Source organism: Onychostruthus taczanowskii, unplaced genomic scaffold (genome assembly GCF_017590055.1).
Source record: "Onychostruthus taczanowskii isolate IOZ18803 unplaced genomic scaffold, ASM1759005v1 scaffold97, whole genome shotgun sequence".
NCBI classification, from domain to species: Eukaryota; Metazoa; Chordata; class Aves; order Passeriformes; family Passeridae; genus Onychostruthus; species Onychostruthus taczanowskii.
Window position 1 is genome coordinate 2284164 of NW_024507768.1, and position 27504 is coordinate 2311667.

At 54.0% G+C, this 27504-nt stretch overlaps 1 protein-coding gene across 1 annotated transcript in view; it reads left to right on the forward strand.

Moving 5' to 3' along the window:
- Window positions 1–27504, forward strand: part of FOXP4 (forkhead box P4) — a 54891-nt gene that overhangs the window by 777 nt on the left and 26610 nt on the right. Inside the window, exons 2-3 of the mRNA XM_041427057.1 lie at window positions 19524–19740; window positions 26238–26327. Coding sequence (XP_041282991.1) covers window positions 19540–19740; window positions 26238–26327 — 291 coding nt within the window. The 5' untranslated portion in view covers window positions 19524–19539. The remainder of the gene's footprint in view (window positions 1–19523; window positions 19741–26237; window positions 26328–27504) is intronic.

The window sequence follows — 27504 nt, forward strand, 5'->3', positions numbered from 1 at the left end:
TGGGGGGGGGGGGCCCGGCCGCCCCTGCCCTGCAGCCGCCCCAGCGCTCCCTTTGTTGGTGCTTCCCATTTCCTCCCCATCTTTTCCTTTCTCTCCGGCAGTTTTGGTTTAATTCCGGCTGCTGGAGGGCTCGGGTGGGTTTTTCCCCCCTTTTTTCCCCCCCCCTCCTCCATCACATTTTAACTCAGCCTCGACCCGCCGCTGCTTGGGCCCGGGGGTGTGATTCCCTCCTTGGAGAGAAATCCGTAAGTCTGCCCCAAGTTTTGCAATTCCTGGGAGAAGCAGCCGCCGCCGTCCCCGACAACCTGCAGCCAGCCCGGCCGTCGCTCCCGCAGCGCCCTGGGAAAATCCAGCGCCGCGTCCAAAACCCTAACCCAGACTGCAAGGTGAGGGAGAGGAGGACGAGGCACGGCTTCGGATGGAGCTGGAGAATATTCCCGAGAAACCCCCGCAGGTTTGGATTCCGGAGGGGCTGACGGCAGCCGGCTGCCCCGCGGCTCACCCGCGCCTGGGTTTCACCCGGTTGTAAAGTTTGCGGGGGTTCCGTGCGCCTTTGTTTGGACGGGGAAAGAGGTTGGGGAGGCTTTTCCAAGGATTTGGGGAGGGTCTCTGTAACCAGGACACGATGCCCGGTGCCGCGGGAGCTCAGCGGGGTCGCTGCCGGCAGCGGCCGCTGATGGTACCGGCAGTGATAACGTGTTGGGGAAGAGTTTTTATTACGGAGCATCGTCTTCTGGGAATTCCGAAATTCCCGGGCAGACAGCGTGTGCTGGCTCACCCGGAGCCCTGGATCAGCCTCCAGCAACATCCCCTTCCCACCGCGGTGTCTGCCGTCGTTGCGATGCTCTCCCGGCGCTGGCAAAGTTCAGGGATTTCTATTCTTCCCGGCTCCCTCTCCCCGCTCCTCCGTGGGATAAACAAACGCGCCTCTGTCTGCTCTCCCCTCTCCCCCTCTCCGGGAGGAAAGGGCACTTCGGGAAGTGCCGCCGATGGCTCTGGATGTTTCTTTGGGTGTAGGAAATCTGGTTTGAGTTGGCAGGCGCGTTCGGAGGTGTGGATGGGAGAGAACAAGTGGAGCGTAATTGGGTTTTCTTTTTCCATTTGGGAGCGATGCTGGTTTCTCTTTCCCCGTTTAAAATGCAGACAAGCCAAGGGCCGTGTGTCTCCCCCTCTCTCCCTCCTGTGCACTTTTTAATACAAATGAAAAATGTGCAGACGAGAAAGAGGGAATAATTCACCAACCCCACTTTGCCGGGAGTCGTGGTTGGGAAGTGCCCGCTCGGAAAACTTGCGCTGAGATTATTATTATTTTTTTTTTCTGCTACTCTTAATGTAGTCCTGGAGGAATTCGTGTCCGAATTCCTGCCTGGGATCACTCCTCAGCTTCAGGCAGCTCTTCCCTCCCCATCACTTGATACCCCAAGATTTTCCTTTTCCCACCCTCCACCCCAACTTCCATCGGATTAAGACCTCACTTCTCCGCGAGCGTCGTAAAGCTGTGGGGCGGACAATAAAATTGTTATTAGTTTCTGTATTAAAAGGTTGGGTTGTTTTTAACCCAAACCAGAAGGAGGATTTACTTTTACAAATTTCTGCTGGTGCGTTAAAAATTTACACGGGGAATGCGTTCCGTGGAGAGCAGGGATTTGATGTTAAATCAACCCAACATGTGTCTCACGCAGGCGGCGTGACCTGGTCCCGGGTGTCGGCAGGGATGTGTTCCCTTTCATTCCTCCCCCTATCCTCGATTAAAACACAGCAAAGTCTCAGGGTTTTCCAAAATCTTAACTCTAAATTAAGGATTTTAATTTTTTTTTTAATTGCCGCCCCACCTTAAAATCCATCAGAAATAAATCTAACAAGCTCCAGGAGCGGGTGGGTGGAGGAAATAATCAGGGTTGGAAAAATTACTCTGCTCTCCCCCTTTTTATTTAATTTTTTTCTCCTTCAGGTTGCTTAAATCGAGCTGGGGAAGGGGAAAATGTGGGGGAGAAGGAGCAGAATTCCCTGTGCCAAACCAGGGAGCTTTGTCAGGGCTGTGGAGCCCTGGGAGGCTCCGGCTTCTCCTGCCCTTTGTGGAGTGGGACTGGGGGCTGTGGAGAAGATCCCGGAGCCCTCTGCTCCCGGGATTTCCAGAAATAATGCTGGGAGCTGCTGCTTTGAGCTGCTCCCCATTTATTTTGATGTGGAATTTTAATGTATTATTTGTTGGGGGTGTTTTTTTTGTGGATCTCCCCCATCCCAAAGCCCCTTTTTAACGGGATTCTCAGTGTGGGGTGCGTCCGTTCCCGGCCGGATCGAGCATCGCTGGCAGGTAAAATATCAAATCCAAAGTGGCACTGCCGAGCAGCACAAAGTTGGATTTGATGAGGGGGAAAAGTGCAGGAGAAGGGGATCGGTGTGGAAAATCCTCCCTCCAAGCCCTGCACCCTGGGATGTGTCGCCCAGCGGGGTCAGGGAAGGAGGAGGCGAGGGGTGGGCAGGGGGGAAAGGCTGAGCAAACGGAGCGAGGTGGAATAAAACGGATTAAAGTTGCTGCTGGGGGAGGTGGGGAAGGGGCTGGAGAAACAGATAATATCCAAAATATCTGTAAAATCCATATCCAGCCCTGCTGTCCTTCCTGGAAACCAGGCAGCTGTAGGTTTTACATCCCCTTTGGAAAGGGAAGAGCAGGGAGCATTCAGAAAACAACAACAACAACACCAAAAAAAATATCAGTGCAATGTATAAAACCAAGTGACACTAAAATATCTCCTCGGGCCCTCGGCCTTTCTCTCCTAATAACCCGGCAGGAATGCGAGTGCACTCAGTTGTGAAGTTGCTGCCCGGAGAGCCCGGGAGCTTTTCTTTTCCGCCGCTGGCTCGGGGGATGCTTTGAGTCTGCTGATGTTTGTGTCTCGCTGTGGGGCTGGGGAGGGGCCGGGGGGTTCTGGCTTTCAGGGTTTTCTCTCCTTTGATTTTTTTTTTTTTTTTTTTTCCCCACCCCCCCCCCCCCCACACTCTTTTTTCTCTTTTCTTGTCGGTCCGGCGGGGAGGGGGAGAGTTGTGGGGTTGGGATTGCCTTTGTGGCAGCAAGGTGGGGGGCAACGGCAACGGGCTCATTCTTCCCACCGGGGAAAGGCGGGAGGAGAAGCCCGGAGGTCCCTGGGTTTATAACTCATACACATTTATGGCTCCTTGCCTTTCCCCTCACTGGTGGGCTTTGGGAGCCTGAAGGATTTGGGGAGATTCTCTTATTTCGGGAAGGGAGGGTTGTGATGGCTTTTTTTCCCCTTCATCCCCGTGGGTTTGAAGCCCGGCAGAGCGCTGGGATGGGGCTGGCAAGGTGGGTTTGGGGTCTCCAGGGGGTGTTCCCCATTTCTGGGTGCAGGGGGGGATCCCTCCTCCTCCTCCAGGGCCACCCTGGGATTTTCCTCCGCTCCCGAAATGACCCTGCTGCCGCCTCGGCGTCACCTGCCGCTTCTGGAAGTGGGAACTTGAAATTTCCTGTCCCTTCCTCTTTGGTTTGCAGCTCCTGCAGCACAGACAGGGTGGGGAGCTCGGTCCTGCTCCGTGGGCATCTCTCCACAGAGGGATGAGCTCTGGTAGCAGGAGAGGGAAGGAAAAAGAGAGAAAATAAAACCACTCAGAGCTTGGAATTTCCACGCGTTTGCCTCGGAAAGTGTAAAAATCCTCCGTGAGCCACTCCTGGATGCACCTGATTGAAACTCAGGGGGAGCAGCTGGCTGGGAAATAGCCCCAGGGGCTGGGACGTGGCCCTACACGGAGCTGGTGACACTCGGGGTGGCCCCAGAGCCCCCTGAGTGGCCGTGGGGCTGTGACCAGCAGCGCTGGCTCCTGGGCCAGCTCAGGGCAAGGACCTGCACCCATTTTATCTCTTACAAAACCTCCTTGTGCTGCACCTTTTCAAGTCAAACAGAACTTGTAGATCAAGATGGGGCCGGGCACGGCTTGAAAAACTTCCTAATCTTTTTTTTTTTTTTTCCTCCCCCCCTCTCCAAGTGTTTTGGGAGACGAAATCCAGCCAAGACGCTGCTTGAGGGTTTGTTTTTGTTTTTTACAAACTTTTCCTAATTTAAACGGCTCTTGGCACGGCTCAGCACGGAATGTGTTGTGGTGATCCGGCTGCCCGTGACAAAAACGTGTTTGGAAGTTGAATGGCATCAGGGAAAAGGGAGAGGGGAGAGGCAGGAGAAGCAGAGGAGGAGGCGAGGAGAGATCCAAAGCCACGATTTATTTCGTAGGGATCCTGCTGGAGCAGGGATGAGCTGGAGGGAAGTCATTAAGGGATTCCTGCGCCACGGGCACGGGGCTGGCACTGGGATCACAGGGAAAGGAGCCCGGCGTGAGTCTGGATCCTTTCTCCTGGGGTTTATTTTATTTTTAAGGAAAAGCCAGGCTGAGTTTGCAGCCTGTTGTGCCGAGGTCTCTCTGGGGTGGAGCAATCTGGTGCCGGCTTTGCCAACCCCGGTGACATTTCCCGGCGGCTCCGTGCCCTGGCAAGTTGGCAGCAGCTGTTGGCAGCGTGTTCCCGTGGAAGCTGTCCCTCCTCCTGGATTGTAGAGCCAGGTTGGCAGCAAAACCAGGGGTTTTTCCTGGGAGAATAAGGAGCAGAGGGTGGATGTGGAGGAAAACTCACCTTGCTCTGCGCAGGGCTCCGCGCCGGGTTTGTCAGAGGCAGAAGTCGGGGTAATAAAATGGTTTGAAGGAGGATTCCTCTCAAAACTGTGGGAAAGTGCACAAAAAAATTTAAGGCGATAGAGGAGGAAAAAAATCCTGTGAGGGGGGATGATTTGGAGGTGACTTGGAAGTGGTTTTTTGTGCCTCATTGGGAAAACTCCTCCGGAGCTGGAATGGGCAGATGGGGCTGGGGAGCACCGGGATGGCCCTGGCTGGAGCAGGAGGAGGAGGAGGAAGAGGAGGAAGCCCCAGTGGGATGGGTTTGTGCTCTGGGTGCTGTGCAGGTTGTGTTTGGCAGCTCGGGGAGATGCTGCTCCTGTTCCCACAGCCATGGAGCCGCTGGCCCGGAGCAGGTGCTCAGGAACGACTCCTTGGAACAGCCCTTGGCCAGAGCTGGGCTTATCCACAGGGATTTCCCTGCTCCAAGGCTGATAAAGGCACAAAATCAGTGCCATTCCATGTTCCTGGCTGAGCATCCCACTGCCAGCTTCCCTCGGGGTCTGTCTGCTCTGATCCCAAACCCTTCCCTCGCTGTCTCCGAGTCCTGCTTTATTCCATAACCTGTAGATTTTAGGTGAGTGATTTTCTTTTTGCTGTTTATTCTGAGTCTGGGAGCAGGATGTGGATGGGACCACCTTGGAGGAGCTGTCATGGATTGGGAAAAGAGGGAACAGTGGAGGAGGGCTCGAGGCTGGAGGCTTAATGCAGAATACAAGGCCAGGATTGTGCTGTGGAGCCAGGGATGAGCTGTGATCCCGGGTTCCCAGCAGTTCCTTCCACCTGGAGGCCCCCTGGCTTCACATTCCTGCCTCTCCCGGGTGTCTGCCATGCCTGGGAGTGGGGATGTGCCCGCTGTGCCCTTCTGCTGGTGCTCCACAGCCCAGGGACAGCTCCTGGAGCTGGCACCGGGCTCACGGCTCCGCTGGTGCCCCCCATCCCATGCCAGGGTCACGGCACATCCCTGGGGTGGGGGTTCCAGCACGGGGCACCCCGCCTTGCCTACACGTTCCTGGAGCTGCTGGGAGGGTGCTCCTGGAGCAGGAGTGACCCCACAGCCTGCAGGGACCTGGGTGGTCCTGGATTCTTCACCCCCAGCTCCCTGGGGGAAGGGAATGCCTGGCAGGGAATGGCAGGGGACATCCCAGGATGGGGGGACAGTGCCTCACTGCTGCCTTGGAAAAGCTTTTGGGGCTCAGGGTGGGCACGACGGGGTTGGAGGAGCCACCCAAGGTGAGGGGACAACTTGTGGCAGGAAATACCTGGCAGAGCTGCAGTTCCTTGTTGGGGATCCAGAGTTTTGGGCTGAACTGGGCCAGGATCTGGGCAGAGACTTTGTGCTGGACAGGGAGGAGAGCTCTCCTGTGTCCCCTCTGGCTGCCACTTGCCAGGCTGTGTCCCTTGTCCCAGCAGGGAGGTGCTGAGGAGCTCTGTGTCCCCAGGAGGGTTTCTGGCACCCAGCAGGTTGTTCCTTCCTCCAGGATGCTGCCAGACCTGGCAGTGGGAGGGAAATTCCCTGGAGCGTGGGGTAACTTGGATGGGGAAGAGAAACACAGAATTACCAGGCCTGTTAAAAACAGAAGAAGAGCAAATAGAGACATGGGGAGAAGTGTCCTGTAAGTTTTGAGGAAGGAAATGTTAATTTTGGAAATGTGCTGGGCCGGGCAGAGCTGCAAACCTGGATTCCTACTGAGGTGGGATTATAAAGTCTCTAGCTTTGCCTTTCTCTGGGATTGTTTCCCAAGAATTTACATTTCTCCTTTACACCCTAACCTGCTTTCCCTGCAGCTTCCTGGGTGGATTTTGATCCTGCATTTGTGCAGCAGGGTCCTGCTGGGATGGGGTTGGGTTTGTGGGCAGGGAAGGGTCCCCCATCCCCTGCTGCCCTGCCCTGCCCTTGGCCTCAGCTCTGCCCAAGCAAGGTTTGGAGATCCAGGCTGCCACAGATGTTCCTCATAATAAATCAAACCCTCCAAATCAACAGGAATTCCTCATCTGGAAAACAAAAGGGGCCCTTGTCACCTGCTGGGGGGGTAAAGTTGGGGCTGGGGGGTGAGGAGGAGGAGAGTGATGCTCCTGCTCATCTCATTGCTCCCAGCTTGTCTCAGCCTCTTGGAACTCACAGTCTGGGGTTCTCATCTTTAATTCTGCCTCTCTGGCAGGACCCATTCCTGTCCCTCTGACCCCAAAGCACTCGGGGTGTGTAGGGGGTCTGCAGGGGTCTGGGTCCCTTGTTCCTCCATGGAGGTGAAGGAGAGGAAGAATTGGAGCAGATCTCTGTAATTTTGGCTTTTTGTGCATATTGGGGAAGGGAGATTCCCTCCCTGTGCTCTAGAGAGAAACAGGTGAAGGGAAATGTCCAAGTGTCCTGTAAGTTTTGAGGAAGGAAATGTTAATTTTGGAAATGTGCTGGGCCGGGCAGAGCTGCAAACCTGGATTCCTACTGAGGTGGGATTATAAAGTCTCTAGCTTTGCCTTTCTCTGGGATTGTTTCCCAAGAATTTACATTTCTCCTTTACACCCTAACCTGCTTTCCCTGCAGCTTCCTGGGTGGATTTTGATCCTGCATTTGTGCAGCAGGGTCCTGCTGGGATGGGGTTGGGTTTGTGGGCAGGGAAGGGTCCCCCATCCCCTGCTGCCCTGCCCTGCCCTTGGCCTCAGCTCTGCCCAAGCAAGGTTTGGGGAGCCAGGCTGCCACAGATGTTCCTCATAATAAATCAAACCCTCCAAATCAACAGGAATTCCTCATCTGGAAAACAAAAGGGGCCCTTGTCACCTGCTGGGTGGGTAAAGTTGGGGCTGGGGGGTGAGGAGGAGGAGAGTGATGCTCCTGCTCATCTCATTGCTCCCAGCTTGTCTCAGCCTCTTGGAACTCACAGTCTGGGGTTCTCATCTTTAATTCTGCCTCTCTGGCAGGACCCATTCCTGTCCCTCTGACCCCAAAGCACTCGGGGTGTGTAGGGGGTCTGCAGGGGTCTGGGTCCCTTGTTCCTCCATGGAGGCGAAGGAGAGGAAGAATTGGGGCAGATCTCTGTAATTCTGGCTTTTTGTGCATATAGTGGTAGGGAGATTCCCTCCCTGTGCTCTCGAGAGAAACAGGTGAAGGGAAATGTCCAAAAATCCATCCTGTGAGAGGTGGGAGTGCAAGCATGGCAGAGAAACCCTGGGAAGGGAATTCTGGCTGAGCTCTGCTCCCGTGGCACGGCACAACCTTCACTCCATCCCCTTTTTCCAAATCAACAGGAGTGAGATTTGGGCTGGAACTGGGATTTGACTTTCCCAAAGTGAAACCTAGAGGTGCAGGGGGGCTGCAGGGTCCAGCTCAGCCTTTTCCCATGGGATGGGTCTCGGGGCTGGGCTCTGCATCCTGAGGGATGCTCAGGAGCCTGTGGCAGAACCCAGCCCTGTCTGGGTTATTCCTACTTCTTTTAACCCAGGTTTTATTCATAAAAGGCTGCATGGCAGGGCCTGTTCCCAAATCCCTTGAAGCCTTTCCCTTGATTCTGGTGGGCTCCCACTGAACAAATTCCATTTTCCCTGGGAAGTGGAGCCGTGGCTTCAAATCTGGAGCTGTCAGAGCAGCCCCATCCATGGATCAAACCCCTCCTCATCCCTGCATCCACAGGTTTCCCAGCTGGCACCACTTGGAAGGAGGAATGCTGGGGGTGATCCCCCTGTTCTGTGGGGCTGGGGGTTTAAAATCCTCCCTGAGGAAGAGTCTGCTCCGTCTGGGAATGCAGTGGGAGGGAGTTTGGCAGGTGAGGGGGTGGTTTGGGGGTTGCTGCTGGCTCTGGGAGGGTCGGTGCTGGCTGGTCCCTCGTGTCCCCACCGTGCCGGAGCAGGGGATGCGTCGGGAGCGCCGCTGCTGCTGAATTTCCAGCCGTAAATTTGGGATGGAGACAGGGCTGTGCCCATCCCTCTGGGAAAAGGATGGAGGGACAGACCCCTGTCCCCTCTGAGGGGACAAACAGTTCCTTCCATTGCAGCAAGCACTCGGAATCGTTGTGGGAATGAGCACAAATTGCTGGGGGAAAATTGTGGGAATGAGCACAAATTTATCCAGAGGTTTAGAATAATAATAGGGGGTTGAAAACTCCTGGCAGTGCTCAGGACTGTGCTGGTGCTGGAGAGGACATGGGGGACACAGGGCCAGGGATGTGGCTCATGTCCCTGAGGGGTTTCGTGTCCCCAGCTGTGTCCTCTTCACAGTTTGTCTGATTCTGTATCCCGGTGTTGTTGCCCTCCCTCACCACGGTGTGATGATTTTTGGTCTGGGGACACCAGGAGATGTCCCCTGGCTTGGCACCCTGCCTGTGACAGCCCCTGTGACACCATGTCCTGCAGTGGGTGATCTCAGTGCTCTCTGCCCACCCAGGGACAGTTTGGGGACAGTTCTGTGTGCCCCTGTCTCACAGGAGATGCGGGAAGAGGATGGGACTGGATTGTGGAGGAGCGGTGCCAGCAGGGACTCGGGGGCTGTGCTGTGGCTGCCATGGGACAAAGGTGACACCCAGAGGGTGGGCACCCAGCCCAAGGTGACCCTGTGACCCCATGCCAGAGCTCTCAGCTAGGGGTTTTGGGGATTTCCCCTAAAAAATCTTCCAGTTGTCCAGTGGTGAGTCCTTGTTGGGAGCCAGGTGGGCACCGGGGACCTCGAGCCCCTCCTTGCCCCAGCACCCCAAGGTGCTCAGAGGACCCCAGGACTGCAGGAGGGTGACAGCAGTTGGTGAATCATTAATTAATATTTTTAAAGGATGAGGGTTATTTTTAGGAGGGGTGGAGGGAGCCCAGTTCCTGGGAGTAATCGCTGGGATTTGCATGGTGCTCTGTGTCCCACAGCACTGGGAAGGTGCCGGGGGCTTCCTTGGCCACTGAGCTGGAGCAGCAGCAGCCACCTGGGGGCCAGGACACCCTGAATTTGGGCTTCAGGATCTCACCATTCCCAGGAGGAAGCGCTGCCTGGGATGAGCAGGGATTCAGGACATGGATTCACTTCCCCCTTCCCCAGCTCTGTCCCAGTTCAGCTGGGGTTGGGAAGATGCCGTTTCCCTGAGTTGTGAATGCTCAGGAGCCTGGATGGATCAGCACGACCTGGGAATGCTGAGTGTGACCCTGGAGTGATGCTGTGGGACCTGATCCCTTCCCTGTGTGCCAGGCTGGCATCCAGAGGGACGCTGGAGCCCTGGCAGAGGTTTGCTGCCATCCCTGAGGGGCAATCCCTGTGGGATCCATCCGCGCTGGGCCGGGAGGTGCCTCCCGGATTCCCCATGAAGAGCCACAGAGAGGGACCTTCCTGGGAAGAGGACATTCCTGGGAAGAGGAGATCCCTGAGAAGAAGATGTGGTAGCTGGACGTGGCTCATCCAGGTGACACCGAGAAGGGAACCCCAGTGACCTTTTGACTTCAGCACAGGCTCCTGGTGGGAAGCGCTTCCCGCTGCCAAGGGATGCTCCTGCCTCTCGTGCTCTCTTCCCAACACCTCAAATATTAAATGCAGCATCCCACTCCCCTCCGTGGGCACCCAGCAGCATTCCCAGAGCAGGATTCCAGCACAGCCCTGCCGAGCACGCTGCTTCCCAGATTTTAGTGGAGAAATCTCTGGGGTTATTCCCAGCCGAGCTGTCGGGAGCCGTGTTCATCTGCGGGGCTGGCTTTGCTCCGTGGGGGTGGCAGGTGCCCAGAGAAACCAGGAGATGGTGAGGCTGCCCGTGGAGAAGCCAAGCTGAGCAGGAATAAAATCAGGGAAGCTGTTTGGAAGTGTGGAGCTGGGCTCTGGCAGGGCTGCGAGACGGAGCCGGCCTCGGGTCACGCTGCCTCCGATCGGGATGCGAAGAAAAATGGACTTCAGACCAGGAGTTTGAAAATGCCCAAGGATAGTCCTTGCCCCCACTGCCTTTTTTCTTCTCCCTCCTCATGAGCAGCATAATTTCTGGATGGAAACCAGGCCTCTTCCTGCATAGAAATGGGATTTGCCGTGGAAAGCATCGGGGAGCGCATTAACCAGAGCCTTTTCCGGATGAATTTTTGCACAGACACGACAGAGTCTGGGAAAACTTGTGGCATCCGAGTTCCTCCCTCCTGCTCCGTAGGTACCGTGCCTGTTTTTTCTTCCCCTCTGGATTATTTGAAGGCCAGGAGAGACTTTTAGCAACTTCCAGTCTGACTTCCCATGAACTCGGCTGGAAAATTTCGCTCGGGATGAGAGGCTGAGTCCCAGCCCTGGCATCGCTCCTCATCCCATTCCAGAGTGTCCCTCGCCTGCTCCAGGGCATTTCTTCTTCCCTGGCTCCATCCTTGCCCTCTGCAGCCTCTCCTGATGGGATGGGGAGTGGAGAGCTCCTGGAGTTTGGGGTTTATTTTGGTTTAAGAGCTTCCCCCATCGCTTCCCTTTTCCGGGAGATTTTGCCTTCCCAGGGATTGAGTCAGGACATTTTCCTGTGTCCCTGCTCTTCCTCACTGCCACAGGGCAGTGTCCTCGAGCCTCCATCCAAGAGGAAGATGCCTCCTGTTCCTCAGGTGTCCCAGACTCTGGGAGGCAGGTGTGGGACCACCCTGGCTGGGAGCAGGGGGCACAGAGGAGATTTTGGCCTGAGCATTCCATGTGCTCTGGGTGGGATGAGGGCTCTGGTGTCTGCAGCAGGAATTCCAGGTGGGATTTGCACCAGGGGGATGTGTCCCCAGTGTGTGAGTGTCAAAAAAGTGTGAGCCAGGCACTGGGTATGTGGGAGAGAATTGAAATGAGCTGGGATTTATGGGGAGATGCTGGAAAAACCTTTGGAAAACTGGCATGGGTGATGCAGTGTTGGTTGCAGCTCTATCCCACACCAGCGATGGGAGCTGCTGGCAATTATTTTAATGGGATTTTGGGGGGATTGTCCTGAAAACCTCATCCCAAATCCTCAAACCCTCATCCCGTGTGGAAGCACAGAGCGATGGATGGGAGTTGTGCGTGGTGGGAATCTCACCTTATTCCGTGGGTTTGGGGTTTTTTTCCCTGGGAGTTTGGAGGGTTTGGTTTTTTTTATTTGGTTCCCTCTGAAATTTTTTCCCCACCATCTTCATTATCATTTTTGTTAATTAGATTGTGCTGGGAAACAGTCTCTATTGAAAAGCAAAAAGCTCTGAGATGGGTTTTTCCAAGTGCGGCTGCGTTCCGGGGCTGGGAGAAGGACGGGGAGGGGGAGAGCGAAGATGCTTGAAAGAAATATAATTTTTTAAAAAATAATTTCTTCATAAAGCTCTTTAAAAAGAAAATCCCGGGCCCCCTTCCCCCACCACGGCCACCTCCCCTCATCTCCCCCCCCCTCCCCAATTAAACGATTTGAATTTCCACGTTAACCGCTTGGTGCTTCCTCGGCGCCTCAGATGATTAGAAAGGGATATTCATTTATGCCTTTTAAACGCCGCCCCGATTAAAATCAGAGAGATTTTTTCCTTCATCAAAATCTAACATCCTTGAAAAATTAATTTGATGCCTCTTGTTATCAATTAATTGAATCTCGTTGGGAGAGAGGCTCGTGCGGCGGGTGGTTGGAGCCGGCCCTTCTGTTCTTAGTTGCTTTCCCCCCTCTCCGCTCCCTTCCGCTGCTTCCAAACACTGGGACATTATAAAACTCGGCCTTTTCTTTTTTTTATTTTAAATATATTATTTTTACTCATAAAATAAAATAAATGAATAAAACTTGCTCGCTCTCTCTCTCTCTGCCCGCCCTCATCCTCCATTCCCCCCGAGTTCCTCTCGGATGAAAGACCCTTTTTTCCCTTCCTTTCTCTCATCCCTCTTTCCTATAACTTCCGAGAAAGGGGGAGAGAAAGAAAAGTTGGGGCTTTCAGCAATTTCTCGGCGGCCAAGGTCCGTCTTTCTTCCTTTCTTTAACGGGGGATATTGGATATTTCATTTGAATCTCCTTTTTTTCAATTAAAAGTGCCCCGTTCCTTCTCTTCCAGCTGCTCCATTCTCCTGCCCTGGCTCGGCAGCCGGAGAAGCGATTTTCCTTTCTTTAATATTTCAGCTCTTCCCCTGAGACGGGCTGCCTGCCTTATTTTTTTTTTTTTAATAGACTTTTTCTCCCTCTATTAAACTTTTCCAATCTTCGTCCCTTTATTTTTTTTCCCTTCCCACCTCTTTAAACAAAAAAAACAAAAAAAAAAAAAAAAAAAAAAAAAAAAAAAAAAAAAAAAAAAAAAAAAAAAAACATACCAAAAAAAAAATCCAGGAAAAGTTATAAAATGGGAAGAACTGGGTCATTCAGGAAGTTATTGAAATAACTTCAAAATTAGGCTTCACTTTCACTCTCCTTGGAGTGGTTCTGCCTTTGGATCCAGTCTCCTCCCTGGTGGCTCTGTTCTTGATGTCCAGTTGGGAATTTGGGATTGGAGGTGTTGGGGGATCACCCAGATGAGAGCAGAAACGTGGTTTTGGTTTTTTTTGAGGGAAGGATCTGGGATGGGGATTTGGTGGGGGTGTCCCATCCAGGGCTCCTCAGGGGTGGTGAGGGGATGTGTCCCCCCAGTCCTAAGGGGTGATTCGGTGTCAGGACCCCAGTGTCACCTCCCCCTGTGCCCTGCACTGTCCCCTCACTTCCTGTGCCCATCTGGATTTGGGATCTGACAGGTGAGAGGCTCTTCCAGCCCTGCCTGTCCTCACTGAGGGGCCTCTCCTGCTCCTGTGTGGGGTCACCAAGGATTTTGGGGGCTGGGGAGAGGGTGACCCTGATCCGTGTGCACAGAAGGGGAGTTTTGGGATCTTTAAATTCCCATTTGGATTGTGTTGGGCAGAAGGAAAGCAAGTTTTTAGGGGGATGAGAAATTAGGGGATGCAGGGCTGGACTTGCACTGTGGTGGTGATGTGGCTCCATGGGGGCTTTCTGGATTTTGGGGAATGCCCAGTGGGAATCCTGCAGGATTTGGGCACTGGGCCTGCATTCCAGGGTGGAATGATGGGACAGAGGTGCCAGACCTGTATCCTGACATGATGGAACACCAGGTACTGGTCTTGCATCCCAACCTGATGGGACATGAGTTAGCAGACCTCCATCCCAACCTGGTGGGACACAGGTATTGGACCTTCAGCCACACCTAATGGGGCACAGGTACCCTACCTGATGGGAAGAAGGTTCTGGATCTGCATCCTGACCTGATGGGACACAGGCATTGGACCTACATCCCAGCCTGATGGGGCTTTGGTACCAAACCTTCATCCTGACCCGCTGGGACATGGGTACCAGACCTGCATCTCAACCTGGTGGGACACAGGTGCTGGATCTTCATCCCAGCCTAATGGGACACAAGTGTTGGACCTGCAACCCCACCTGATGGGACACTGGTACCAGACCTGCATCCTGACCATCCTGGGACACAAGTTCTGGATCTGCATCCCAACCCACCAGGACATGGGTACCAAATGTGCATCCCAACCTGGTGGGACAGGAGTTCTGGACCTGCATCCCTGCCTGGTGGGGCTTGGGTACCAAACTTTCATCCTGACCCACTGGGACACAGGTACCAGACCTGCATCCCAATCTAGTGGGACATGGGTACCAACCTTCATCCTGACCCACTGGGATGTGGACACCAGACCTGCATCCCAATCTAGTGGGACATGGGTACCAAACCTTCATCCTGCCTCAGTGGGATGTGGATACCAGACCTGCATCCCAATCTAGTGGGACATGGGTACCAAACCTTCATCCTGACCCACTGGGACACGGGTACCAGACCTGCATCCCGACCTGATGGGACACAGGTGGTGGACCTGCATCCTGGCCCACAGGATGCTCCATCACCCCAGCAGTGATCCATGGTGGGTGCAGAGACCACCAGCACCCATCGAGGGGCTGTCCCCGGGTCCCCACGTGTGGTGGCTCCGGAGCAGCGAGGTGGGAGCCCCGTGCTCCACGTCACTATTTAATTAGACGTCCCTGATTAACAAAACTTGGCGTTAGGCTTCCTCCTGCCCTCATCTTTCCTGGCTCCGAATCAATGGCTTTGATATGCTAATTAGGGAGTAATTTAATTTCAAAAGGCCGCAATTAACAAGGGTGTTGTGGACATGCTGTAGTTAAGCGCCGTAATCTAATTTGCATTAGTAACAAGCAGGGACTAATTAGAAGCTTAATTAGACACTTAGACGGCTCTTGTGTTTACTTTCTTAATGAGATGGAGTGGGGTTCTTTTTTTTTTAATCTTTTCAAGAGCACAGCGAGGGAAGCCGGGATGGAGCAGGATGGGGCAGCAGCCCCGGTGCCCGGCACGTGCTCCGGGATGGAGCAGCATCCCGCTGTCCCAACACCGGCCTGGCCACCTCCAGCCAGTCCCACACCCACTCTGGGAAGGGTTTTGTATTCCTCGAAGCTTGGAAGGGAATGGGAGAGGTGCCAGGCGGGCATTGGTGTCTGTGGGAATGCGTGGGGTGGATATGGGATCTCCTGTGGGGTTGGCTGCGCTTGGAGCAGCTTTGGAGAGCAAGGGGTGCTCCGGGGGTGACAGGTTTTGGAGAGGCAGGTGGGGCTTGCCAGGAGCACGGGAACAATCCCAGGGCTTCCCTTGTTGGAGTTCTCACACCTCCAGGTGCTCTCCAGCTCTCTGAGTGAGCTGATCCAAGGATCCCTGATTTTTGGGGGGAGGAGAACCTCGCTGTGGCACTCACTGCCTGCCAGTCCCTGCTGCCCACGAGTGTAGCTGGGCTGGGCTGGCACCGAGGCAGGTGAGGAGAGCTGGGGGGTGAAGGTGAAGCACCAGAGGTTGGCTCTTCCCAAAGAAGTTGCTGGGAGCAAGATGAAAGTGGGAGATGAAAGTGCCCAGAGGTGAGATCCCATTAAAGCAGTGCCTGGGCTTAGCCGGTCCCTGGTTCCTTAAATATCTTCTAATTTACAGTAATGCTCCGGATTCGTCTCAGCTCCCCCAGACTTTTATTTTAATCCCCTTTCCACATTTCCATGTGTTTATGTGTTAATTAAAGGGTAAAAAGCCACTCTTGGAGCAATCCTGGGCTGCTGCTTCTCTTCCAGCGAAGCCTTTTAGGATTAGCGGCCGCTTCCTAAAGCCTCGCGGTGCCGGAGCAGGATGGGCAGGTTGCTCAACTTTCCGTAGCTGGGAGCAGATCCAGTGCCTGGGATTCAGCTTTCCTGAGTCCTCTTCTCCTTCCAGCTGTGCAGAGGAGCATCCTGCAGATTTCTGAGGGCTTTGGGGGCGTTTGCTGGGTCCGTGCTCCTTCGGGATCTGCCGGTACCCAGGGGAGAGGCCGCCTGCTCCCCTCCGTGTCCTGGCCAGGCTGGAGCTGGGAGGAAGGCTCTGGAATACTGCTTTGGGACTGGGATGACTCTGGAATACTGCTTTGGGACTGGGATGTGGTGGGAGGGGTGGAAACAGCCTCTGGAAGGTCTCAGTATCTCAGTTTGTGTCGTGTCACCTGTGCTGCCCTAGCTTGTGAAATGTGACAGGAGAGTCTTCCCAGTGATGTTTCCCACTGTTATTCCTCATCCCTTCCTCCTGGGCGATGGTTTAGGAGCCCTTGGAGTTTGTGGCTGGGGAAACTCAGGACAGGGTAACCCACAGTGGTTGGGGATGGGGACTCGAGGACAGGGACAGCAGGGTGGAGGTAACACTGGGTCTGTGCATGGCCCACAAGGGGCAGCCCAAAATTACAGAGCTGCCGAGGGCTGCGGTGCAAGGATAATGAAAAATTGGGAAAGCTGCTGAAATTGGTGTTGGGGCAGTGGTTTCTGAGGAGCTCATGGTGTGGCTGTTCCAGCAGGTCCTGGGGGCTGGGAAGTGCCATTGAATTTTCCTGTCCTTGGAATCAGGTGGAGCGGTGACATTGCTTCGGACGGGTCTGGATGGCCCAAAATTCCTTGGGAGTTGTTTTGGGAGAAATCACTGCTTCATCTGCTCTTGCTGCTCCCAAAATCCCACATCCATTGCTTTGAGCCCATGGTTTTGGTCACCTCCATGTCCATCCTTCCCTTCTGGAAGGCTCCGTGGCAGTGCCAGGCTCCCTGGCACGGCACACACGTGGTGTTCCCACGGGAATCGTGGCACACGCGGTGGGATCCGCGTCCCCATGCTCCAGCCCCTCCTTCCCAGGGAAGCTCCGGGCATCCATCAGCCTGTTAATTGCGCTAATTAGAGAGTGCGGAGGTGTTAATTGGAAAACCCTGGGATCGTGCCTGTTTGCGGGAGGGATGGATGTCAATAAACCGGGATTGATGACTGGGATGGCGCGGGCTCCGCGCAGGTTAGCGGCGAGTCGGGGGATGTCAAGGAAATGTTACTGCTCAGATGAAGCAATTGTTAATTAAAAGCCGCGGTAATTAATACACCCTCGTTGCCATATGGTCCTGCCGAAGGCAGGGGGATTCGTTGCTCCGTTTGTAATTCTCCGTTTCCTTCCCTTTGTCCTGCGGAAGGTGCGTGGTTGGATAAAAGGGGGGAACAAAAAACGCGGAGCGGTGGTTCAGCGAGTCTGAAATGGTAATTAATGGTAATTAACGATCCATTTGTGCAGCTTCTGTTGCTGTTGCCGTTGGAGGGGGCTCCTCCCTCCCCTTTTAACCAAACCCACCCTTTCCCTCTGGATGTGGGTGTTGTTGGATCTTCCCGCTGACTGTCTGGGCACCGTCCCTGCCCCTCTGCCTGGGGGAAGGTCTGATCCTGCTGAGCCCCTCTGGATGCCGTGGAGGAGAATCCCTGGAATACTGGTTGTGTTTGAACTGCGAGGGATGAGCAGCAGGAGCTGGGATGCTGCGGATCCCTCCCGGCTCTGTGCAGGGCTGCACGTGTGCTCTGGCATCGTTCTGCTCTTCCCACTCATCCCAGATCCGTCCTGGCTGGAAAAGTGCTTGTTCCTATTTTAAATCCACTTTATAACCTCGCAGACACCGGCTTCGTTTTTATTTTTTTTTCCCCCTTTTTTTTTTTTCTTTAAGGTTTTGTAAAACTTTTTATAGGAATGGAAATATTTCCATTATGATGATGATGACTTTCTTTTATGACTTCCCTCGCAGCGTTGTTGGGATCTCAGACACTCCAGCATCCCAGAGGGGTTTGGGAACGGGAAGTGGAGTTTTACAGGACTTGGAGAGGGAACTCAGCTGGCCCGGTGTCCCCAGCTCCGGGAATCACCCTGGCTGCAGGAATCTGCTCCAGCATCCCGCCTCTGGCAGGGGCTGGAACCACCAGAGCGAGCCCACAGCTCCTCCACCAGCAGAGATTTCCTCCTAATTCCCAACAGTTAAACTCCAGTTTATGCCCAAAGCCAGGAAAGTTTTATATCCTTTCCAAAACTCTTTCTTTCTTTCTTTTTTTTTTTTCTTTCCTTTTTTAATACTTCCTGTTGTAACTCTGGATATTCCTGTTCTCCATGTAAAAGTCAAATCCCTGCTGGAATCCTGATGAGTTTCTGACCCTGGTGATGCCGTTCGAGTGTCGGACACGAAGCGTTCCCCTTGGGGTCTCGTGGATTTCAGAGGGAAAATGGCAACAGGAACAGCAATAATTTCATATTTCTGAACTTGAAATCCTTGAAATTCAAAGTGGGGAAGCAAATAATGTAGTTTTAAGGAAAAAGTGAGGGTTTTATTCCAGATTTTTGCTCCTAAGTCAGCATCCTGTAAGAATCCCATCGTTGGGAAGCTGCTCCAACCAAACCCAAATCCCAGTAATCCCCTTAACCTTGAGCTGTCCCACAGCCACCAGTGTGTCACCCCCAGAGCCCTGGGACAGTGGGAGGGAGCCAAGAGCTCCCCTTGGGAATGGATGTCACTCATATCCCCTGCGGAAATGACTTTTGAAATGCAGATAATCTCCAACATGCAAATGAGCAGCTCGCTGCTCCCTGTTTAATATGAATGATCAGCCCCTGAATAGCGATTATTACACGCCACATTTCAGCAATTATGTTGTTCCTGGTTTGTCTCGCTGCCTTTTGGGGTGTGGAGGGGGGAAATAGGGAAGAAAAGAGGGTGGAAAGAGAAAGGGGGGTGGTGTTTTTTCATCCCATCCCTCTGTTTTTGTTCCCATCTTGTTACAAACTCCGCGAGCGGTGGTGGGTGAGCGCTGAGCCCGTGCTGGTGGGATGGAGGGGTGTGGAAATAAAACTGTTTTTCCATGGAGAAAAACATGTTGGGAAGGAGGGAGGATTCCGTGCTGCCACTTTTCTGTCTCAGGGCTGGATGTGGCACCAGCTGGATGTGGCAGAGACCAGTGCTGGGTGTGCTGGTCCTGTTCCCTCCAGTGCCAGCCCAAATCCAGGAGTTTCTCCCAGAAAAAGGCTCCCTCAGCTTCACAACCACCAACCTGCCACTCATCCGAGCCCACTGAGCAAGAACTGGGAGAAGGGAAGGATTTTCCAAGCCGTGTTCAGCCGGGCTCTTGTTCCCACATCTCAGCTCTGCTATTCCTTTGCGTTTCCTCAGCCTGGCACCTTCTGCCAGGTGGTTTTTCCAGCTGGGAAGTGGTGGTTTGCTGGGAGATGAAGCATTGGAGGGAATGTTTTGACTTTGTTAGGATTTTCAGGGTGGAATCCAAGGTGCGGGTTCTCTGTGCTTGGTGTCCAGCCTCGCTCTCACCATGAAATACTTTGGGATTTGGGGAAAACAAACAGATTCCTGGAGCTCTGTGCCTTGCACCAGGCTCAGGGAAAGCTGGAATTGTGGGTTTTCCTAAGGAGCGGGTTGCACTCACTTTGCCTAGGGACATGCAGCGTGTCTGTAGCAGCTCCACATTAATTTTTTGGGGTGAACTGAACACAGCCAAAACCCAGCACGGTTTGACATCCCATCCCACCGGGACCGGGGACAGCCAGCGACCTCAGCCCCCGTTCTCAGGCTCTTTTTTCCTCTCTTTAGGTCCTGCTAGCGAGTCATGATGGTTGAATCCGCCTCGGAGACGATCCGTTCCACGCCCTCGGCGCAGAACGGGGTGAGCAGCCTGAGCAACCAGCCCGATGGCGGCGGCGGCGGCAGCGGGGGCGGCCCCGGGGGCGGCGGCCGCGACGGAGCCGCCGGAGCCGAGGCCAACGGAGAGATGAGCCCCGTGGAGCTCCTGCACTTCCAGCAGCAGCAGGTAGGACGGGCAGCCTGTTCCTTCAAACCTGGCTTAGCAGGCAGCGGGGTCCTTCAAGGATATGGTTTGGGGACAGCATGAGGTTTTGCTGTGCTTTGAGGTCGGGGTTGGGTTCCATCAGGTTTGGCCGTTCGTGGTTGAGATGCCCCAAAAACCAGGGGGTTGTTCTTGTCCCTCATCCCTTGGGAAGCAGAGCCCATCCATCTCTGGGGTTGGAGTTTGTTTTTGGGGGAAGGTCCTGCCTGCTCTGCCCCAGTCTGAGGGGCTGGGACACCAAAAACCTTGGCGCAGGTCCTCCCTGCGAGGATTTTGGTTCTCCAGGATCTGCTTTCCCATTCCCAGGGGCTCCTGGAGATTGAACCTCACCCACATGGCCCAGGACACGTGTGACAGTGAGGTGTGTGTGCAGCAGCTCTGGATGTGCCCCTGGGGTAACCCCTGCCACACATGTCCCCCACCACACGCGTCCCCTCTCCGCCCTGGGGACGTGCCTGCAGCTTACCTTTCCAAACAAACTTTGGCAAAAAAACATCAATTTCCCTGCTCAGCTACTAAATAAGGCAATGATCCTTCGCCTCGTACGGAGATCGCCTCCCTGAGCCATAAATTCCAGCGTGAAAGCTGTAAAAAATTGCTGTGTCTGATACTTTAGTAGGGAGTGCTGTAAATCCATTACCTGGATAACAGGCGTTCCGCACGCCGCTAAGCCCCTGTTCCCCGCATCCAAAGGGTAATCATGCGTGTAATGCCGCTGCCCGTGCCCCTCCGAGGAGCTGCCTGCTCTCCCTCCCGGAATTCCAGCGGATAACTGGAGATCCGTGCTCCCCCCCAGCCAAAAAAGATGAGAATCGTGGCTGTGAAATGGGGGATCTCCTCCAGAAAATCGGGTTTTCTGTCCTTGTGGATGCTCCCGGTGGATACTGATGTTTAATTTCCCCCCTGTGGCATTTCCCTGCTCTCCCTCCTGGAACTCCAGCGGATAACGGGAGATCCGTGCTCCCCCCCAGCCAAAAAAGATGAGAATCGTGGCTGTGAAATGGGGGATCTCCTCCAGAAAATCGGGTTTTCTGTCCTTGTGGATGCTCCCGGTGGATGCCGATGTTTAATTTCCCCACCGTGGTATTTCTCCCGGTGGGAAGCTGGCTGGCACGTGGGATTATTAAAGCAGAGAGTTTGGTGAACTTCCAAAAAAACCCCCAAGTGACATCTCCAGCAACAGCACCTGGGGATTGGGGAGAACCTGTCCCGAGGATTATCCATCTTCCTGCTTCAGGGAGCAGGCTGAGCACCAGCTGGGGTCAGGAATAAATGTCCCCACAGCAGGAGTTTTGGACAATTAGGTGCTTGATGGAGGCTTTGCTCCATCCCCGGGAGCATGCAGCGTTCTCCCCGGGTTCTCGGACGGCTGGGCTCTCCTGTGTGCTCGCTCCCTCATCCTGGAATGGCAGCACTCAATCCTGATTCTCGTTGGACTTTATGAAATCCCCCCCGAGGAACCTTGGGAAGCCTGCAGGGGTGGGAGCCACGTCTCGTCCTGGTGGGCCCAAAGCTCTGTGTCTGTGGGAGCTCCTGCTCCCATTTCTGCCTGGATTTGACTTTTTCCAGTGCCTGTGACCTCGCTGATTTTACAAGTGTGAGGCCAAACAGGCCTTTGCAGGGAATTTTTGGGTTAAAGCTCCTTTCCAAGGGTGCTGCCTCGAGGTGGGCGGGACGTTGAGGCCATGGGGGTGTTGTGGGGTGCTCAGGGACCTTGTTTTGGGGTGTCCCCGGAGCAAGGGGATGTGGCTGCGTGGCAGGATTGCTGAGGCAGGGTCACCCAGCTCTGCTCCAGTCTGGAGCTCAACATTCCTTCACCATCTTCATCCTTCCCAATCCCCAATCTATGGCACTTCCGAGCATCCCGGAGAGAATGGAAGGAGAATGGAAGGGGAGAGAATGGAAGGAGGGAGAATGGAATGGGAGAGAAAGGAAGGGGAGAGCCTGGAAGGAGAGAGAATGGAAGGGGAGACCAGGCAGCCGGTGGGGTGTGGAAAGGGCATCCCCCTCCCCTTCCTCCCTCCTCCTCCTCTCCCTCCCTCTGCCGCCGCTGGGGTTAAATCCCTGGATTTCAATGCTGGGGATGGGGCTGAAAAGCCTCAATAGCTCACACCCTCTTTGTGCAAAGCGGGGCTGGGGAGGGGAGAGGTCGCCCGGGGGCACCGGGGGGCAGCCCCCGGCCCGGGATCCCCCCTGTCCCCGCTGTTGCTGTGGGAACGTGGAGGGACCTCCAGCACTGCCGGGCTCCAAAGGGATCCAGCAGCCCCCCCCCGGCAGGCTGGATCCCCCTGGAATTCCCGGGGGAGGAAGGAAAAGGGGTGTGAGGCGATGGGGGTGGCACATCCCTGTGGTGGGGGGATCCTCTGGATTTTTAGGAGAGGGAATAAAGCGCTGCTTCAGCCACGATTTGGGGTTTTCCAGGGTGTTTTTTTTTTTTTGCTGAATTGCTGAAAAAAAAAAAAAATCCAACTTCTAGCCAGCAGCTGGTGTTTAAATCCATGGGGTCACTGCAGGTTTGGGGTGCAGGGAGTGGAGGGAAAGGATGGAAAAAGATCCTTGCAGACACGGCAGAATTCCACATGGAGAACCCAAATCCTTGCAAAGCTTGTGGAGCAGGGACGTCCTGGGAGAAGCAAGGGGACAATCCCGAGTGTGGCACCCCACGGGAGCTCCTTCCAGCTCTAAATCCATGGAAAAGGAGCCATCCAGAAAATCCAGCTGCTCTGGCGTTGTTTGGGGTTGTTTTACGGTGCAAAAAATACCCCAAAAATTGCAGCCTGCTGCAGACAGACGTCAAAGAAACGGGGAGGAATAAACAAAAATAAGACTTGTTTTGGAGAAGGAGCAAACGGGACTTTTTTGGGAGTTGGGGAAGGGCGTGGAGGGGGAGGAGAGGCACTTTGCTGCCCTGGGAGAGATACCATTCCATAAAACATGTGATCACATCTCAAATATATTGTGTAATCCTCTATTATTAGGGTATTTAAGATAAAAACGAGGCTGGAGCACTTAAGTGAAACTCATCTCTCTCTTCACTTCCCTGATTCATATTTAATATTTCACTGAGGACAAATGCAGGAGCAGTTTTTCCTTTTTCCCCCCTTTTCCCCCTCCTTTTTTCCTACTTTTCCCCCATTTTTCTCCCTTTTTCTCCTGTTTTTTCCCCCTTTTTTTTTTCCCTTTCTTCCCCCTCCCCCCTTTTTCCTAATTTTCCCCCTTTTCCCCCTTTTTATCCATGGGAGGGTGTTCCTTATCCTCTTAATTAGTGGGGCTGGGTTTAACCCCTCACCTGTGAGGATTGAGGAGTCAGGAGCAGAGGAATAAAATCCAGGAGCACTGGAGCAAGGCAGAACAGCTGGGGCTGGGCCACAGACACGGAGCTGGGTGTAAAAAGAGGTTTTTTTTTTCATTTTCCTGTGAGGAATTGTGTCATTTTTGTGTTCCTTTGGATCTCTTGGAGCCATTTGGTTCTGGTTAAGCAAGGCCAGGGCTGGGCTGGTGGAAGTGCTCCTCAATATGGCATCATTTACTGTTAATATCCAGCTAAAAATATCCCTGTGTGTTGTTTTAATGGCTCTAATTCTGGAATGTGACGATGTCATTTTTATGAGGTTAGTGTAAAAAATCTTCCTTTTTTTTTTTTTTTTTTTTCTCCCCATTTTTTTTTCAGCCCTTCCCAACTTCTCTCCACCTTCCAAAAGGATCGGAGGGAAAAGGGAAGATAAAAATTCCCTTTCTCCCTCTTTCCGTGCAAAGTTCTTGCTTCAATGGAATTTTTCAGGTGTTTTTTTCTCTTTTTGGGAAGTAAAATACCATATAAATCTCTGATCCAGGTGGAAAGTCCCTCAGCTGATTTTGGGCAGCTCTTCCCAGCTGGAGCATCCAGGCTGGAATTAAAAACTCCATCCTCATAAAGTGAAATATCTGGTAAATGAGGCACTTTTAAATATCCCAAGCAAGATTTTCCTTTGTCCTGGGATTATTTTGGGTTGGTTTTTTTGGGGGTAGGCTGTGGCTCCTCCTTTTCAGATGACCCATGGATGTCTCCATGCTCTCCAAGCTTTTTTTTTTTGGAGCTCTTGACCCATTTCTTCCCAATCAGGAGGCCTTGAAGAGGCTCTGCTGGGGCAGGTTTTGAGGAGGAAAAGGCAGGGATGAGGATTAATCCCACATTAATCCAAGGTGTGGTGTGAGGCAGCTCTCCCTGGGCTATTCCAGGGTTGGAGCCAGGATGGTGGTTTTTTTTTCACGGCAGAGTGGGAGTTTGTGGTGTTTACCATGGAAAAGGCAGCCAAAATCTGCCCTTGTTGGGGTCTGCAGAAGCATCCAGCACATCCAGGTGTGGGTGTGGAACACCACAGGCTGGAGGGGCAAAAATCAGGATAATCTTCAGGCAGGCTGTGTGGAAATTGGAAAAAGGGGCTGCTCCCCTGCTGGAGGATGTCTGGAGTTGGGGGTGGTTCAGAGAATTTGGGGATTTGGGGTCTGAGGGGAGGGATGAGCATCCCTGGGGGGATGCTGGGAGCAGGGTGGGATTGATCCCAGCATGGCTGGGCTGTTCATTGACCCCTTCCCCATCCCAGCACACATCTGCCAGCATCTCCCACCTCTCCCTGCAATCCCAGGTGTGTTCCACATCCCAAGGAAGTTCTGGGCCTCCCCCAGCAATGTCCGGGTCCCCATCCTCTTCCTCACCCTGGAATGTGCTGCTCTTGGGGAGGGCATGAGCCAAACCAGCCCTGGCTGTGTCTGAGACAAACTTTTCCTGGGATCATCTGCAGACTTTTCCTGGGATCATCTGCAAACTTTTTCTGGGATCATTTGCAAACTTCTGGGATCATCTGCAAACTTTTTCAGGGATTATTTGGTGATCAGAGGGAGTTTGACACAAGGAATTCATTCGCCATTCTGGGTGATGTGCTGATGACTCCTGGATAACACCAGGCAGTGGGATATGGGTTGATTTTTATTATAAATAATTTTTCCTCTGGTTCACAGAGGTAAAATCCCTCCTACTCCCACAGGGAAACTCTTCCATCTCCTTCCCAGCTCCTCAGCCCCAAGGAGAGGCTCTGACTGACACTTCCCTATGGAAAACCTTCATATCCCCACCATTGGGCTGCTCCTCCTGCCTTGTTCGGGCAACAAACGCAGCTGACAGGTGGCTCTGCACCCCGAAATTCCATCCTGGGTGCTCCACATGCCCTGTCCAGCCCTGCAGCAGGTTTCCATCCCTGTCTGAGGGACCCTGGAGCCGGTTTCCATCCCTGTCCTCACGCTGAGCCCAGCTCGGGATGGAGACGGGACAGAGGCAGGGAGGGAGGGGGCAGCTCCAGAGAGGCCCCTGTGTGCAATTGTGAGGCCATGTCGGGTTTTTTTTTCCTGTAAATCTTTGTAATTTCGTGCTTCAGAGCACACCAAAGTGAGGGAGCCAGCGGGGAGTGAATTAAATTCCCCCCTGAGAGGCGGCGCGGTGGGGCCGAGCCCGGCGGGCGCTGGGGGCTCGCTGGCACCCCGGGCCAGCCAGGCCTTGGGTTTGGGAAGGGAAATTCCAGGAGAAGTCTTGTGCAGTACTTTCTGTGTGCTGGAGAAGTCTTGTGCAGCACTTTCTGTGTGCTGGAATTCTGTTCCTGAGGCTTTTCCCCCCTGTGTTTTCCATCCCTGCTGTGCTGGTTTTTGCCAGGCCGGGGCACGGCCTGCCCTCGCTGGGTGTCCTCTGTGAGGTGGTGCTTGCAAACATGGCAGAATTGCACATGGAAAAGCAAAATCCATGGAAAACTCTGCTAAAAGACACTTGGAAAAGCAGCTAAAGCTCAGGTCTAAAGCTCAGGGATGTGGGATGCAGCCCAGTGCTCCAGCACCCATCCTGGTGGGAGCCTTGGGCCTGAGCTGCTGCCGAGTGGATTCCTCCACCTTGGCTTTTAACTGGAATTACTGTTTTCATTTCCAAAAGTAATTAAAATATCAGACTTTGAGCTGTCATAACTGTCACAGGGTTTTTGTGCTCGCATTACCGATGCACATCTATCCCTGGTAATAACAGGGAAAATAAAATGCCCTGAAGAAAAAAGAAAACATTGGGGCTGAGGCAGCTTCTGGATCAGGACCATGGGATTTTTCCATCATTGATTCCCAGTGTGAATTGCAGTGTTTGTCCTCGAGGATCTGAGTTTTGACTTGTTTGGATAGAGGAAGTTTGGAAGTTATTCCCTTGTGAGATGGGAATGCTGGAGCTGGTGGGGATTTTTGGAAGAGGACAGGATTGTCCCCATGGCAGCTGGGAGAGTGCTGGTCTCTAACGGGATGTACTGGTGTGGCAGGAGGGAGCACGGGGAGCACTGCTGCCCTCTTTGTGCATCAAACCCATCCCGTGAGGGAAATCCATGGAGAATGGACCAGAGCTGGAGGAGGAGGAGGAGCAGGGAGCCTTCCTCATGCCCACCCCTGTGTCTCTCTTGCAGGCTCTGCAGGTGGCTCGGCAGTTCCTGCTGCAGCAGGCCACGGGGCTCAGCTCCCCCAGCAGCAACGAGGGCAAGCAGCCGGCGGTGCAGGTGAGCCCCGAGTGTCCCCTGTCACCCCCCTCCTGGGAAGGGCTGGGCCACAGCTGTGGGACAGCACAAACTCCTGTCACCTCCGTGGATGGAGCGCTCCAGGAGTTAAATCCTCTGGAAATCTCCAGAAGTTTCTTGGGAGGTTTTTTTGGTGTGTGGGAATGGTCGGGGAAGGGAGGTCAACGTGTGTCACCACTTTTTGGAACAGTGTTTTGGAGACAGGGTTGGAGCATCCGAGGATTGATGCTGGGTGCTGTGAGGGTGGCACAGAGGGCTGGAAAAGGGAACAGTCTTTTGGGCTGGAGCCAGGGCAGGTCCTCCAGGATGGGACAGAGGCCCAGCTGGGATGGGGATTTGTGGCACGGGCAGGAAAATGGGCTTTGGGTTGGCACATCCTGCTCCTGTAGGGATGGGGAACCTCCCCTTTGCTCCCCTTCTCTGCCAAAGGAAAAGGGCAGAAAATGGGCAGGAGAAGGGTGAAATCTGGAGAGAGAGGGAGGCAGGGAGAAGCAAAGCCCAGGCGATGGGAAGTGACAATTTAAATAGCTGTGCGGAGGGGCTCTCCCTTCAGGCTAATTAAATTTATCGGAGAACAGCAGGTTACCTTATTAGAGCCACGTGGGTTTAATTAACAAAGGAAAGTAATTAGCACAAGCACTCTCGGAGCTGGAGGTCCTGCCTGTGCCAGGCTGAGCCGGGTGGCAGCAGGAGCCGGGCTGGGATGGGCAATCCCGGGATCCTCTCCTGGCTTGGAGTGCCAGGGCACGGCTGAGCCATCCAGCAGCAAATCCCAGGGCTGCCGGGGGTCAGGAGAGCCCAGAACCCCCCAGACTGGGGAACAGCAGCTGGGTGGGAGCAAAAGGAATTAGTCAGGGCTCCTACGGCACAAACAGACGGCTTTTTCCAGCGGTGCCGGCAGGAAGGAAATGCAGTCACTGCATGGAAAATGTCTGCAGAGGACAAAGGCGGCGAGGGTGAAGTCAGATTCCGGTAACCGGCGCCTCGCTCCCCTCCGTGGGTGTGTGTCCCTGCACTCCTCCTCCTCCTCCTGCTGCTGCTGCTTATCCCTCCTTGCTCTCCCTGGTATTCCCGGCTGGATGCAGCCGAACATCCCGTGCTGCTCCCCAGCCTCCCCTCCCTGCCTGCCCATCTGGCCAGCGGCTTTTTGCCGGAGCGA